At 37.6% G+C, this 15,702-nt stretch overlaps 1 protein-coding gene across 1 annotated transcript in view; it reads right to left on the bottom strand.

Moving 5' to 3' along the window:
* Positions 1 to 2,064: 2,064 nt before the first annotated feature.
* The window catches only part of PDZD8 (PDZ domain containing 8), a 49,493-nt gene continuing 35,855 nt past the window's right edge, over positions 2,065 to 15,702 (bottom strand). The window contains exons 4-5 of the mRNA XM_048945381.1: positions 5,138 to 5,300; positions 2,065 to 4,600 (exon numbers count right to left, since the gene is read on the bottom strand). Coding sequence (XP_048801338.1) covers positions 2,403 to 4,600; positions 5,138 to 5,300 — 2,361 coding nt within the window. The 3' untranslated portion in view covers positions 2,065 to 2,402. The remainder of the gene's footprint in view (positions 4,601 to 5,137; positions 5,301 to 15,702) is intronic.

Below are 15,702 nucleotides of genomic sequence, written 5' to 3' on the forward strand. Positions count from 1 at the left end.
ATTAAAGCTTGTTCTCATGATAAAATAATAGCCAACAAAATCATATTAGGCAGTTTCTGCAAATGTGTGTAGCTGCCACCTATGGGATATCATTAACTCAAGATATTCTTGTTTTCTGTGGTATTCTTTATTTTCAGCTATTTACAATCAAGCACAAAGCAAGGATTACATCAGGAATGTAGTATTACGCTTTTTCCCCCTCAAGATTTAGCATTTATTTTAATTAATGCCAGATAGGAATTTATGTTTTCCTCCTTATCACTAAAATACAACTATTTTGCCCTTTTCCCATTCAGTATGTTTAAAAATATTGCACTACGTTTAATTTCTCTGTTACAATCATCATCAGCGACAACTATACAAGGAAAACCATATCCAGCTTTTCTTACCCACTGTATTTCACAGCTGAACGTGAAACCTCGAATGCATTTTTGAAATCAGTATTTGCATTGTTTTCGCAGCTCCTTCATGTGTACCAGGGTTTAAGTGAAGCACTTGGATATATTTGAAAACCTCTATAGTAGTCCATACGAGCAAACACTGATGGAGATTTAATACAGATCACCACCAATGGTAAGCCTCTGAGAAAATGGAGTGGGAAAGTCTTAGTACGCATCTCAAGCAAGTATAGGTTAAACAACTTTTAGTCAATAAAGGAAGCTAATTTTGTGCGATTATCTGCTGAAGCTTAATTTCTGAAGTGTAACACATGCCTACTGTAGCATGGATAGTGTTTTCCATACATCAACTAAATAATTACCAACCGCCCAGAACTCACAAAGAAAGTGCAAGTAGTTGCATGAGTGGAAGTTAACTGTTTTGTTTAGGAGTACAAGTATGCTTTTCCATCTCAAAAATCACTGCTTCTTCATTTTGCCCATCACAAAATAAAACTGAGAAGAAAATTGATTGGAGAGCTACATTGTACACTGCCTGGAAATTTAAGTTATTTCTTTTACCACCTTAGAATCAACTCCACTCCCACAAAGGCATTTTCTACTACAGTGATAATGACACTGGTACCTAACGCAGTACCTAAAATAAAGATGATATTTTATATGGCATTTCTATACACAGAAGATGAAGCTGAAGTCATGTTTACAGGAAATAAATAAGAACAATGGCCTCAGCCAGGTGATGCTAAGATCCACAATTCACACATAGCACAAGAACAGATAGTTCTTTTCAAAAGCTGCTGGCCAGAATTCTTCTTCTCTACTGGACTCACTTATTTTGCCTTAACTAAAACATGGTATATACACTGTATGACGTTGTCCTGAAAAAGGTGATCCTTCTGCTCAGACTGCCTCTTTTGTCTGAGAAGCTGAATGCAATTTACCACTATACGACTGCTCAAAAACATTGAAAGACAAGGTTCAGGTATTTTGTCATCACTGCTTATTCTGTACCTTCGGCTTTCTGAAACTATAAATATTAAAATAGCAACATATTAAAACTTTTGAAATTAAAACTGTCATTACACTTTTATAGACTGCAATGAAACCTCCAGCTCTTGCAAAACACAATTTTCTTTTATCAGCTTTTCAGATATACACCAACACTTGAAGACAACTTTGTTTCAGAAGGAGCCAGAATCTTCATCTCAAAAATAGTCCCAGTTTGATTATTGGGAGATAGTGGTACATCCTTTTAATATTATGAAATCAGGATATGATGTCCTGAAATTGCAGGGAGGCATTTTCTTGCATAGCATTGCTATGAATGATATTAAGAACTATGACAAGTTCTTGTATTGAACGAAAGTATGGAAAACAAGTGATCTAATACTCAATCACTCTAACAAGTATTAATAACAGACCAAAAAAAAGATGCTTTGTTTGTTTTCATGATATGTTTGGCAAGAAATACACAATTGCCTAGCAGACAAAGTAACTGCAATCAAAATTTTAAAGCCTGGTCCCTCAGTGATTTCTGCGTAGTCATCCGCTTAGGCATGCAACAAGCTTTTCTTTTAATCATAAAACAGAAAAATGGAAACTAAATATTTCAAAAAAATCCTGATAGTTTCTTGTTGAAATCATTATATCAAAAAAAAAAAAAAAAAAAAAAAAAAAAAAAGGGTGGGGGGAAGGGGGTCCAGGAGTGGTGGGGGGCACCACACATTAATATGAAATGGTAAGGTTACAAAATTAGAAAAAATGAAAATAAGTTATTAAAAATAAATTTCCAATATAAACCCCAAAATGCAGTTTTAACCAGCTGGTTTAATAGAACGATGGTGCTGCAGCTGGAGAAGAACCATTATCAGCTGTACTCTTACATAGGCAAATAACTGTGGAGAAGCAGGTGTGTTCTACCAGCGTTTTCATTCGTTCTGTATGTTTGTAATTAAGTGCAAAGCATTTGTTTAAGTCAGGTCCTTCAAAGGCTAAACGTGAATATCAGTCTACTGACTGAGGTGGATCAACTGATTCATCTGATATGACGTTGAATGTCGGAGCCTCTGTCAGACCAATATCTTCATTATCCACTTCTTCTGCTATACTGGCTTCCTCTGAATCTTTAGTCACTCTTTTAGACTGCCGGTCTGAGGACATGCTCTCCAAGGACTCTATATCCTCAATGCCTGCTCTGTAGTGGATCATCAGCAGTGTAAGGGCTTGCAGTCTTTCACCTGATTTAGCCAGCGCAGCAGAAATTAATGCTTTTTTCCTTGCCTCGGTTGCCTCTTTTTCTTCTTTAACAAGTGAATTGTTATTTTCCAGCTCCTGGTCTATTTCGTTCTGCAACTTATCCAACATAAACTCTAATTTCTGAAAACGTTCCTCTGTGGGTAGACTTCTGTAGAGATCACGCCCAATTTCCTTAACTGCAATGAAGACACTGTCATCTAGACCACCCTCCTTTCTGACCAGTTTTATCCCACTACCCGATGCACGTTTTGAAGGACTACTCGGACCACTAATTTCAGTATCACTACTTTCATTATCAGAAGTGTTTGGCGTGTGCTTTGGTGAAGGCTCTACAATCTCTGTTCCCTGCTCAGAAAGGCGAGCTTTGGGGACTTGACGGAGGTTTAACAAACGAGTACTTGTATTGATGATATGCCTGGTCAAACCTGCAGTCCTGTTAACAGATTTAGACTCTGAATCGACACGAATGGATGCAGCTTGGGAAGTTTCCTGTCCTTCTGCTCTACAACCTCCTGCAGTTCGATCATGTCGCTTTTCAGCTCCTACACAGAAGGGCGTTTCAGCTAGACATTTTTCTTGACATTTTTTATGGCAAACATAAGCACAGAGCATACACTGTGAAGCTGCTTTAGTCCATACCTTTTTTTTGCAGTAATCACACCAAGTTGGATTCTGAAACTGAGTATCTTGAAAGTTATGCTTGTTCTCAGTAAGAACAATTTGTCCCATGTAAGGATCCTCTTTCTGAAGTACATTAACTTCTTCTTCCAGATGGCATTCCTTTTCTTTCTCCAACAGAAAATTTGAATCATCTGCTTCACCTTCTTTAAAATATTTAAAGTGTAAAGCTATATCACCATAACAGAACTTTTCATTAAATCCCTTATGGGTTGTCAAATTCCTCAACGCCGTTCTAGTGACTGCTGCTTTAGGTGTAGGAGCACTCAATTTAAATGTTCTAACATATTCCATCGATGATGTAGCTATACAGTCTAAAGCAATTTCTTCAAGTTTTATGCTTGCATATCCTAGGCAGATAAAACCACCTGCTTTGAAAGGGTCTCTGCACCACAGTGCAACGTTAAGGTACTTATGAGATCCTTCTACTTCAAACAGACAGGAGGATGTTCTTGTCTTTGGCCACCGACCTTGTCGGACTCGATATGGAATTTCTGGTGATTCCCAAGTTCGATGATCATCTCCACCATCTTTGTGACCACGTGCATTTTCTGAAATTCCATCTTTTAATGCATCTTGTTTTGGTATTGCTGCTACTTTCGATAATGTTGGGTCTTCTGTTTGATCATTATTCTTTACTACTTTCTCTGTACATTTATCTCCATTACCTGAAGACGGAGGTGGCCTCTCTGTTTTTTCAGAAGATACACCTCCGGCTTCCAACTGATTTTGAGTTTCATTAGTAGGCAAAGTAGGCCTGATTTGTGGTCTAGGTGGAACAGGAGGCTTAGCACCAGAACCTTGTGACTGCTTACCTGATACCAGTGATGCATCTGAACTCTCAGAGGCTTTGGGTGTTGCCAGTTTGGCTCCATCTTTCTGTTGCATTTTAGATGTTGTCTGATAATTTCCTAAATGCAGTTTTCGATTCAGAATTGGAGATATGGTTCCAAGTGGTTTAGCAGCAAGTATTACTACTGAACGTTTGGGACTTGGAGTTGTTGGCATATCTTCTTTTTGATCAGGTGATTCACATGCTAAGTCCTCGAATTCTGAATCAAAATCTCTGCTGTCAACATCAGCTGATACATTAACTTGGTCATCTTCTTGCTGTGTCAAGAAAGCAGCATCTTCCAATTGTCCAAATCCATCCTGTAGTGCTGAACCATGTTGATTATATCCAACAGGCCTTTCATAAAAAACTAAGACTTTGTCCCCAGCCTGTCTAATAAGCTTCAACACTTGGACAGTTGATGTGATTTTAACACCTATAAAAAAGATAAAAATGTTAAATTTGATGATAAGATAATAAAGGGGAAAAAAAAACAAAAGTATCTACACACATTTTTAGAGCTTTAACAGTGAGCAATAGAATAATCACTAAGAGGAAGTCAAGCAATTATGACAAAAGAGCTAAACTGAAATGTAACAGCTGGATCCCTTTAATTTTATCCATACAAATATATCATTTCAGGAGTTGGAAATTATACTAACATGCACAGTTCAGTTTTGTGTTATTGTTTTGTTTGGTTTTTTTTAAACACTTTTTGGGTAGTTAAAATATATTTACATTGAAATGTTTATTTACCTTTATGTTGGCTTCTACCCAGCAAATAGTAAATAAATATGCAAGGGAAATGAACGAGTGAATAACCTTAAGTGGCAATAAATATATAAGTGTTTGTATTTATTATGTGATTAGGCACGTGTAATTGTTGAGAACAGCAGTCTAATTGAACTCTAAATGGAAATGCCCTTCCTGCTTGCAAGACAACGCTTATTTTGAAAGCTGACATATTACTCACTGCCAATGGCTAGGAGTCTGTCACCCCTCTGTAGATCAGCAGCTGCTGCAGGTGAGTTTGGTGTAACTGTTTCAATAACAACATGCCCTGCATCATCTTCCTTGGACTGCACAAGGCGGAGCGTGAGGCCAACGCTTTGCAGATTCCCTTTCACTAGCTCTGCCTAGAGAGAAGAAAATTAAAAGTTAAGAGTATGGTGATTGAACAGACTGTAAGGACTCATAGTTACTAATGAGCTTGCTGCACTGAAATTATACAGCTGATGTTATGATAGGAATCACTTTGTATACACTATGTTTATGCTATAAAACCCATTACTCTCGGTATCTCTCCAGCAGTCTGCAAGAAGTATCTGGAGTGAGAAAGATTTATGGTCCAGGTCTGTTACTAAAACTTATATAAAACAAGCCTAAGACAAAATAAAACACTTATTAGTCTAAGAAGTTTTGTGAAAGACCAACAACAATTTCCTCATGTTTATCTTCCTTGACATGGTAAACACAAGATAAATTTCAATTGCAATCTCAAATAATTCTAAAAATAACGTCTGAGGCACAAGCTCTGTAGTAGAGTTCCACCTTGACCATTCACACACAGACTTCCAAGTTAAGAGATCCTTATTGAAAAATACATCAAGGTTGTGACTAATTGTTTACGTGCATCCATAGCTGAGATTTTTGTCAATCTTGTTCTTAAAACAGACAGCTCTTAAAGAATTAAGTACTTTTTTTTTTCCCCCCTAAAGGCTATATCTTTCAGACAGCTGCCTACTATCAGTCTGCTGAAGTATATTCTGTTTATTTGAAAAGAACTTGCAGACTGCGACTCAGCTCCACGGAGATAAATTTGTTTTTTATTTTTACTATTGTTAATATTATTATTCCCAAGCTCAGAGACAGATCTGTTTGTAGAAGGTTTCTTACATAGACTTTCTATTTGGTTTCAATTTACTGAGTGTAGGTAGACTTCTCCACCCTTCCGCATTTACTTGTTACAAGCATAGACACTTGAATAGCAATGTCTGGAAGTCGATCCTCCTCTTCTGAGGATGTGTCCACTTGCTTAGCTTTGTACAGTGGCATTTCACAGATGAAATGAATTACCTACATTTGGTACATGACTCTCCTTAGCTGTACAGCTCTCACTCCTTGGCTATAATCCTGAAAAACACCTTTTGTTGTTTACTTCTTTACAAAGGTAAAATTGCTACCCGATTAACAGTAGGCACAAAATCAACACTGAGTTTAAAGCAAACCTGCATTAACTTTAAGTTCTGTCACTTAATTTCTGCATTTCCCACTTGCACAAGAGATGCTCTCTCAAACTTCATTAACCTACTGAGAGTGCCAGTAACTACGCATGAATAACAAGATCCAGTATAAGCTTAATTGCATTTCCAAGACTCAAGGTTCTTCTATAACACAAAAAGTCCCTTACAGAAGCAAATGGTATTTTTTGGCTTTTTTTTTTTTTCCAGGTCATTCCCATTTATGTCATCCCAACTGATATGCAATTTACTAACTCAAACTCTGCTACAAAGCATAGAAGAGTTAAGAATTACAAACATTTGTGGAAGAGAAACTTTTAAAATTAAAAAATGCTAGTTTTCAGTTACAATTAATGCAAGCACTAGTTTAGTATTTTGACTGTCAAGAACACAAATTACACAAATTTGCCCCAGTAGCAAACACCTGCAACAAAAATCCCTTCACCAGTCAATCTCTCTATGCAATATACCTCTGCATGTTACCACCAGATGAGGAGGCAATCACTTCTGGGATTTGCCACAGACTCTGAAGTACTTAACTCTTACTTTTACTTTGAAAGTCCTACTTTAAGTTTAGATTGGACAAGAACTTCCAGATCTTCATGTTTGAATAGATAATGAAGCTATGATCATGAAGATAAGAAAAGGAACTTCCATCTCAGTAAGAACATAGACCAAAAAGCAAACCTACGCACATTTTTTTGCTCTACTTTTCATTAGCTCAGGAATTACAGAGCCATTACTGAGAGAATTTCAAGAAATAAATTGATCTCTAAACAGACTGGTGGAGAAAAAAAAAAAAAAAACAGGAGAATTCTGCTCTTAACATTAAATTATTCATGTAATGCAGTTAAGCTCCTTTATGGATATATCTTCTGGTGTATCTTGATATATTGGATATATTTTGATGATATATAGTGTCTTCCTAAGTCTTACAAAGGCTTGGATTTTCACTTCCAGAACTGGAGTTAGTAAATAAGACATGACAATTTTAAGTCATAAGAATCCCAATTAATGTTCTGTCACTACAAAAACACTGCTCTAAGCTTGCTTGACAGCCATCATATTTCTGTAGGAGCTACCTCATTAAAAATCTACCTTCCTTTACATTTCCTCATCCTTCCAAAGAGCAGCACAGAGAAGCAATGGCCTTTCAAAAGGCTCATTCTTCAGAAAGTAGTAAGCTCTCTTCAATAAAGAACATCATAAGGTTAAAAAAGAAAAAAAAAAGTGTTGCAACACCCAGCACTTGAAAAAGGCAGTGAGGACCTTTAATCACTGCTGGTACGTGCAAATCATGGCAGATTGCATGACCAACAGAATTTGGGAGAAAAGAGCATTCTTAGATGGCAAAAGGGAAAAAAAGTTACCAAAACCTCCTTCTTATAGTGTTATCAATATAGATCCTTATCCTGTTAAGCTCCCTTTGAATTCAAGGACCTCTTTCAGCAGCTCTCAACAGTGGTCTGACATAGCAATGCAAATACTCTGCTTTAAGAGAGGACAAATCTCAGAGGTGATTTCCAGCATTTCATTCTTTCCTCTTCCCGCAGGGCCAGACCACATAAAAGCAACTAAGGACAGCTGGGACCCAAAGACACTTAGGTATCTCAGCACATTTGGCTTCCATGCAGGGACACTGACTGCTTGTTAGAACGTGCACGAATCACTTGTGGTGAGGAGATGTGCAATAACTGAACGGTATCCGAGGGGAAAGCTGCTTTTGGAAGGAGAAGGCCTTTGAACATAGCAAGCAAAGTTCATCCTGTTCATCCCAATGTTTTATTAACTTTGGCACAGTCACAGAGTCACAGAGTAAACCAGTTTAATGTATCAATCCAAACCAGATGAACAGTTTTCTTGATTTTTTTTTTTTTCCCTTCTGAGAATTCCCAGTTTCACCAAATGCCAACACCCCTCACACCTCCAGCTAGCTGCAAGCTTTTCGGAACACGAGAAAAGAAAACCAGCAGCATCTTTGTGCACCCAACATGGCCGTGTTACACCTCAAATAAAACACGAGAAGCATGAAAAATGCAAGATCTACAGGAAACTGGAACATCAGAAGCTATAAGTCAGGTAAATGACAGAGCAGGTATTAGAGAATTGCAGATAATCAAAGGACAATTATTACAAAGGAAACTTGCTCCAAGGGAGAAAAATTAACAGCAGTGTTTCAGAGAAACAAGTTTTAAACAATTAGCTGCATCATATGGAATGAGATTTACTTTAATAGATGCTAGTTCCTGCAAACTTTCCATTGCAGTTGCTTCAACAAGGTGCAAGATCAAATAGATAAAATGACATGCTTGTTAGTGAAAGACAGACAATTTATATTGGAAGTGTTAGAACTGAATTATGTCATACAATTTGGGTATGTATTTTTAATTAAAAGTAAGCATTCCCCAGGCCCTTTACAGTAGCATTAGATGCTGTGGAACATGAATGGAACACAGTTCAGAGCTGAAGAGTAAGTAATTTCCTCAGTGTTTTACTATTCAAGTACAAAAAATGAGAAGACGACAAGATTACCACTCACTTTAAAATTAATAAAACTGTTTGATGCACAGCTGTGGATGCCTGACTTTTAGAGAACAAAATATATAAGCACTGATTTCATGCTAAAGGCTTCAGTTCATTTACAGGCATAAGTGCATACAAAGAGCCAGTGTGGGGCATAACTCCCCCAATACTTTGTTCTGTAGTGGAAGTACAGTCTGGAAATGTGCAGAGAATTTTGTTGCGTCTCCTAGCTTCACCCTACCCTAGTCTCCTCATTTTGAAAGCCTAAAAGATGTTTGTGAAAATCATCTTTAAACACATTGATATTGAACTTCACAGCAAGGGAATAAGAATACAGAAATTTATAGCTGAATGTCTGGATGACTGTTCAAATAGGATGCAGATTTAATCTCCAAATGCCTCCTAAAAACGCTGGTTTGACAGTGTTTGCAAATGCAAAGGGATGATGAACACGCCTCTCATGGGCATCTGCCTGCATACTACAGATACAAGTGTGATGCCATCTCATCTACTGTTTGCTTATAAAACTTTACCTATGTACTTTTTAGATACAGGGGTAAGAATATCATCAACAATACATCATAGTGATGAGACCACAGTAAGTTAGCATTAGATAAAACACTTTCATTTTGAGTTTCTAAGATGACATAATGTACGTCAAAAAATACGGACAATAAATTTTGAACACCAAGAAGTGCTTCCTCACACTGTACAAGAAATCTTATCTTACTGATTTACATCAACTAGAGATTAATACTTCTACAAATATTTTTTGCTCATTGTCATGCTGCATGATGTCATTGACACATCACTTTCTATGCTGTATTGCAGATAAAAGCTTAACTTTTTCCAACTCATAAGAGTTACTATAAAGGATCTTGCGTATTCTTGCAAGGATGCTCTGATGTGTTCAGGGGAAAAAGTAGAGTTAAAATGTCTACAATGTGCCTATGAAGTATTACAGAGATCCCTTCACATTGTGAGGCAAGGAAGGAATATTTCATGTCAGAACAATAACATTAAAGAACAAAACTGGGAAGCAGTTGCTTCTATTCAGGAGACTCATATTTATACTATTAAAAACAGTTTCTGGTATATAATCTGTCAAAAATTGTTGCTTTTTCAACCCTATAATGACAGATTTCAGTAATATGACCTACATGGGGAATTGATTGCTAGCTTAATTATATGGGTTAGATCAGACAGTGAAAGGAAGCAGGGATCACCAAACTCAGAAACATTCCTCACAAACACCAGAAGTGTTCTGAAGAAAAAAAAAAAAAAAAAAAAAGAAAAAAAAAAAAGCAATGTTCTGAATGTTCAGAGAAGATTTCAATCTAAGCACGAACTGTCTGATGTGGATATTGACCAAGGAATCCATGATGACAGACTCTAATTTCCCAGGCATAGAGACAACTCTCAGCAACAGAAGAGAAGAAAGTTTGCTGAGCATCTGAGAGTTAGCCTTGTTTTATGAATGCTTAAATAGCTCAGTAATCAATACAGTATGTATTGATCATCAAGAATTACAACCTAGGTTCACTGCTATCACGTCTTACGTACCTATAAATGTATTAATATACACAGCTGCATGGAAATTAAAAAAAAGATTTCTTTAGAAACTTAGGCTGGAACTGCCAAGTGGTCCTCTGGGTAGTAATCCATTCTAACATACAGCAAAACAAATACAAAATGCAGTACAACTGAGCAACACACAGGAGCTGCACAGCCATTTCAAACTGTTCACCTGCTTGTCTGCTTTTCTAAGCTGTGACCAGTTCCAGCAGTCAGCTCGTCCTATGCACGACCTGCACTCCACTTCTTCATTTCTTCTCCCCTCCTCTCAGAGCAGTTTATATATTTGAAGGCAAACAGCTTTGCCTTCAAAAGAATCAGTGCCTCTGCTGGTATCTGGAAATGCCCAGGGAACAAAAAGTTCTTCCCATCTCCTGTGACTATGCCATAGAATGAATACACTGGTCGTAACTGTGCTAGCCTGTACTCTGATACTGATGCAGCTGCACAGGAGGAATTAGCCCACTCTAGAGACTGTATTTCGATTTAGTACAGAGTAACTTGTCACTGGTCTGAATTATTCAGGTATATCGATATCACAGTCCTGTACTGTGCATGGTCAGCAGCATGGTCCTTCTTTCAATTGCTTTGACAGTGTGAATCTAAGATTTTACTGTTTTCCTCTTTCTCTTCTTGACCATTTCCAATATCCTTAAGTATAACACAGAACTTTATCCACGCTGCTAAGAATAATATCAGCCATAGAAAACAGGTATCAGTTGCCTGTCAGAATTAATAACTAATTGATTAATGGACATTTCTGACTGAACAAACCTCAGGAAATACAAAGAGGTCGGAAGTAATGACGGAAAATTCTGCAAAGTGAAAATGTTCAGGCAAACTGAAAGCACTGCCTGAAAAATAAGAGTTTCAGATCAAGTCATTTATATTGGAAGCAATTTTCATGGGACAATTGCCTATGAACAGATGCGATTTTTAAATAAAGTATGTGCCACAGTAAAAACAAAACAAAACAAAACAAAAACATTATCAGTAAAGGAATCTGCACAGCAAATGTGTCACAAAGAGAGATGGGGATTACCAGCAGTGGAATCACTGCACAACAGTAGCCAATTTTGTTTTCTGTGGAGCATTGGAAACAACTGAAAGAGTTCTCATGGTGATAGAGACAGTGAAAAAGAGCCTTTGCTGGTAATTCTTCTGGCTCTGTGAATCACAGTCCATGCACATGGATAGATACACAATTACATCAAACTAAGGCTGCAATGCAGTCCGCATTTTTCTTTAGGGAAGAAGATACATTTATTCATTTATTTATTTATTTTTACTAGTCCTGTGATGTAGAAAGCCAGTGGGCATCACTATTTTTTGTTCTGCATCACCTCTTTTAAATTGTGACTGTTATGCATGTGTCTAACTCCACCATCACACGCTATTTGTCTGGAATCACAGTGACAATTCACAACAGTAACGTTAAACAGCTGCATGCCTACCCAATGAGCACCAAAAACATTTGTCACCAGCAAGGAACAGAACAAGCTAGGTACTGCACAAAGCAAAAAGCTACATGCTATTTTCCACCAGCTCTCCATCCATTTCACCATGCATTGCAAGCACTCTTTTCCTGAAACAACACTAACCTGCATTTGCTGATGGCACAAGGAAGCAGGCTACATGACATGCAAACTGTGAGCTGTTCAGCAATTATGTATTGCTGAGGCGTTCTCACTAAACAGTAATTACACGAGCTGAATGGAAGAGTTAAAGACAAACAAGGAGTTGGAAAACATGCATTTAACTTGGAAGTGTCAGAGGCAGGTACAATGCTGACCTTCAGTTTTATGCGCAGAGCTTTTTTGGAGAGCAATTTTGTACAAACACTGACGTAGCTCTTCTCTAAGTGCTCTGACATCCTTTCGCTCGTTATTAAACCCAACTGGGGTGTCTTCCTTTGGCCCACAAAAAAAATAGATAAGATTGATTTCTGCAAATCTTGCACCACCATCCATGCCTTTGATAGAAAAAAGGCTTCCTCTGGTGTTACTTCAGGATGACTCAGTTACATGAGTATTCTGTAAAAGTTTTGGGCAGGCTAACAACAAACACTGAAATAAGCTTACTGAAAGTGCTTGTTAAAGAACAAGATGATTACTAGCACTGCATGCAAGACAGAATCAATAGAGTTTGCCTTCCTTATGGCTTCCTTTGTGTAAATTGATTTAAATTGTTGCACTGCAAATTACAGATATGTGAGATTAATGAGAACATAGCAGTGTTTGGTGCTTTGAGTACATGTACAGAAGGGAAAGGTCCGGGGTTTTGTTCATCACTCCAGAGGTGGAAGAGAAAAACAAAAGAACACATTCAAGTAAATATATCAGAAGGAAGTCCCTAGAGCAGCTAGTAATTACTTTTGCTTATATTAGAGCTAACTAGTCCTTATCAAACAATTCAATTAATCTTCATGTAATAAAGACAAATTATTAGAACATGGGGTAGAATTTTTCATAATGGAATCAATAGGCACCATGCAGAGCTTTCTGCCTCACACAAAGACACTGCTTGCCTGTTGCAGCTAGCAGCATCAATCTGATTACTGATGTGGATACTGCCATCAAAATTAAAAATATGAAAAAGTTATTACCCACTGTCTGTACAGTCATCACAGATGGCAGTTTCCATGGAAATTAATTCTACAACACTGCTTTCTAACACGTACAAATCTTAACTCTTAGTTCTCACTGAAAGGCCCAAAAGTTACATTTTAAAAGGCTTAAAAATTACATTTCTGAAGGAAAAACATAGAGAATGAATGAGCACATTATTTATAGGTTTATTTTACTCTGGAGCAGAGAGTTTTCTTTTCAATAACAGTAATTTCAGAAAGTCACATCTGGAGTACAGCTCACTTTCATAAGACAGCAGAAGCTTCATAAATACTTCTCACCTGGGAGTCTTCACCAAAACCCACAGGTTCATGGCAGGAGCAGAATTGCTGACAAAACTGCTCTGAGGAAGAGCTGGGTGATGCAGGGCAGCAGCAGCTTGCTCAGCTAGCCCAGGGACAGGCCAGGGCTCTGCCATCCCTGCCACCAGGCTCCAGCACTGCGTGCCTTCAGCTGTAAAGGCGTTCTGACACCAGGCTTCATGGCAAAAGGGAGGAAGTCAAGTCAAGCAGTATTATTTGACTTACTAAAAGTCTGATATTTAAACAGTTACTGACCCAAGAGAGTAAAAAGATGTAAAAACTCAGTCTTACCAGCAGACTTGCATTTTCTGGTAACACAAGTTACACCCTTATAGCAGTAACATAGCCTAAGCAACAGTGACCTGACACGCATCTGCAATCAACGCACTTGGACAATTTAAAGTAATAGATGACTTGAGGTAATCACAGCTGGTGATTTCTACACCCTGTACTCACATCACCTACTTGACAACTGCTACACTTCCCATCAGTATTAACAAATGCCTAAATGGCCATTACAGCGAAATGCAAACCAACACCCCATATGACCTGATCATTTTTCAGGCTCCCACATTCTCGCAGAAGTGGCTGAAGCCAAAGGAACTAAAGGAGACACAATAACGTGATTTATCATTATAACAACTCTTCAGAGGTTAAACAGAGGGTCCACCTGGATCAAAACTGAGTTCTGGTTACACATGTTGTCCCCAGCCCACTGTTACCTGGTAAAACCAGATCAACTTACCGCAGAAATTCTACAGTGCCAACCCTGGAAAAGCTGGAAACCCTGGAAAAATCTGTATCCAGCCTGTGCTGAAGAATTACTGCAAGAAGAACAAGCTTTTGTACATCATAATCTTCCTCTAAGTAGAACAGAATCCAAATCACACTTAATGCAAACTTAATTAAGTTCCAGACAAAACACTGCAGTATAAACATAACTAAATAAACAGTAAAGATTTCCAGGACCATACATCTATTTCTGGTTATTTTGTTGAACACATCATGTCAAATCAATTTGTTTATGGTTATAGGGCACAAGTTGCTGGCAGGCAGCAAAATAGGAGCTCAGTGTCACATCTAATTAGTGGCACCAAGACAACAGCACACCTACATGCCACATTTTCATACTGTTACCATTCATCACTTAGGAAAATTGCCACAGCTATAAACTGAAAAGGTCTTCACACCAAGTCAAATACAGACAATTCTCTGTGAAAAAGAAATCAATACTTAGCTATATTTGTTTTGCACTTGAAACATTTCCAGAATTTTCCTCCTCCCAAACACACAAAAATCACTTCCCAGTCTATCAAAAGAATGATTCAGAAACTGAACACGAGCTGCATGCAGAATCAACACGCTAGCAAACTACGGAGCTGAACTTCTACGAGCGCTTCGAAGATCCAAAGGTCTGAAAGTTTTCATGTTATATTTTTCTCTCCATGGAAACAATGGGATCATACACTTGGAAGGATTTGTTCCCTATAGATAGATAGCACATTGGCAAGAAAATAGAACTAGGATAACTATTTCAGACAATTACAAGCCCAATTACAATGGATGTCCACTGAAACAATCCCAAACAAAAAGAAATACTAATTAAAAGAAATAATAATTAAAGCACTTTGTCACAATTCTTGCAGAATTCTCTACCTGAACTTACCCAGCCTCTGAAGGTAGCAAAGCATGAAGGTGGCATCACAACAAATACAGAAAGACAAACAAAAAAAAGCCACACACATTTGAGATACCGTAGTGCCACTGAAGCATGCAAAAGTGCCAAATAGCCTGGTTTAAAAACTTTTCATTTTACTTTAGTACTCACCACTTCCCATCCTTTGGTTTTATGCACTCTTATTTTTAAATTAACAACAGATCTTACTGATAGCTAGTGAAATATATAAGAAAAATACCCAGCAGATTTCATAACACATGATCATCCTATTTCAATTTCCCATCCTATTTCAATTTCCCATTCTATTTCAATTTCCCCTTCTCTCCTGTGACACCAGAAAGAAGGCTTGTTTGGGATTGCCATGAATTAGCTCAACAGAAGAATTTACAACTCATTCCCCGTTCAATTTAAAAAATGAACAAAGATTTATCCAATACTACAGGGTGCTTGAGAAAGACACGTGTCTTCAAAAATGTATATTTAACAAGGGGCAGAGAAGACTGTAAAACACACATGCATTACAAGATATACTTAGGGACAGCTTTTTTCTTACATATTAAGGTGGTAATTGTTTATTTACTTGGATAGAATCT

The sequence above is a fragment of the Lagopus muta genome, chromosome 5, assembly GCF_023343835.1.
Source record: "Lagopus muta isolate bLagMut1 chromosome 5, bLagMut1 primary, whole genome shotgun sequence".
Taxonomy (NCBI): domain Eukaryota; kingdom Metazoa; phylum Chordata; class Aves; order Galliformes; family Phasianidae; genus Lagopus; species Lagopus muta.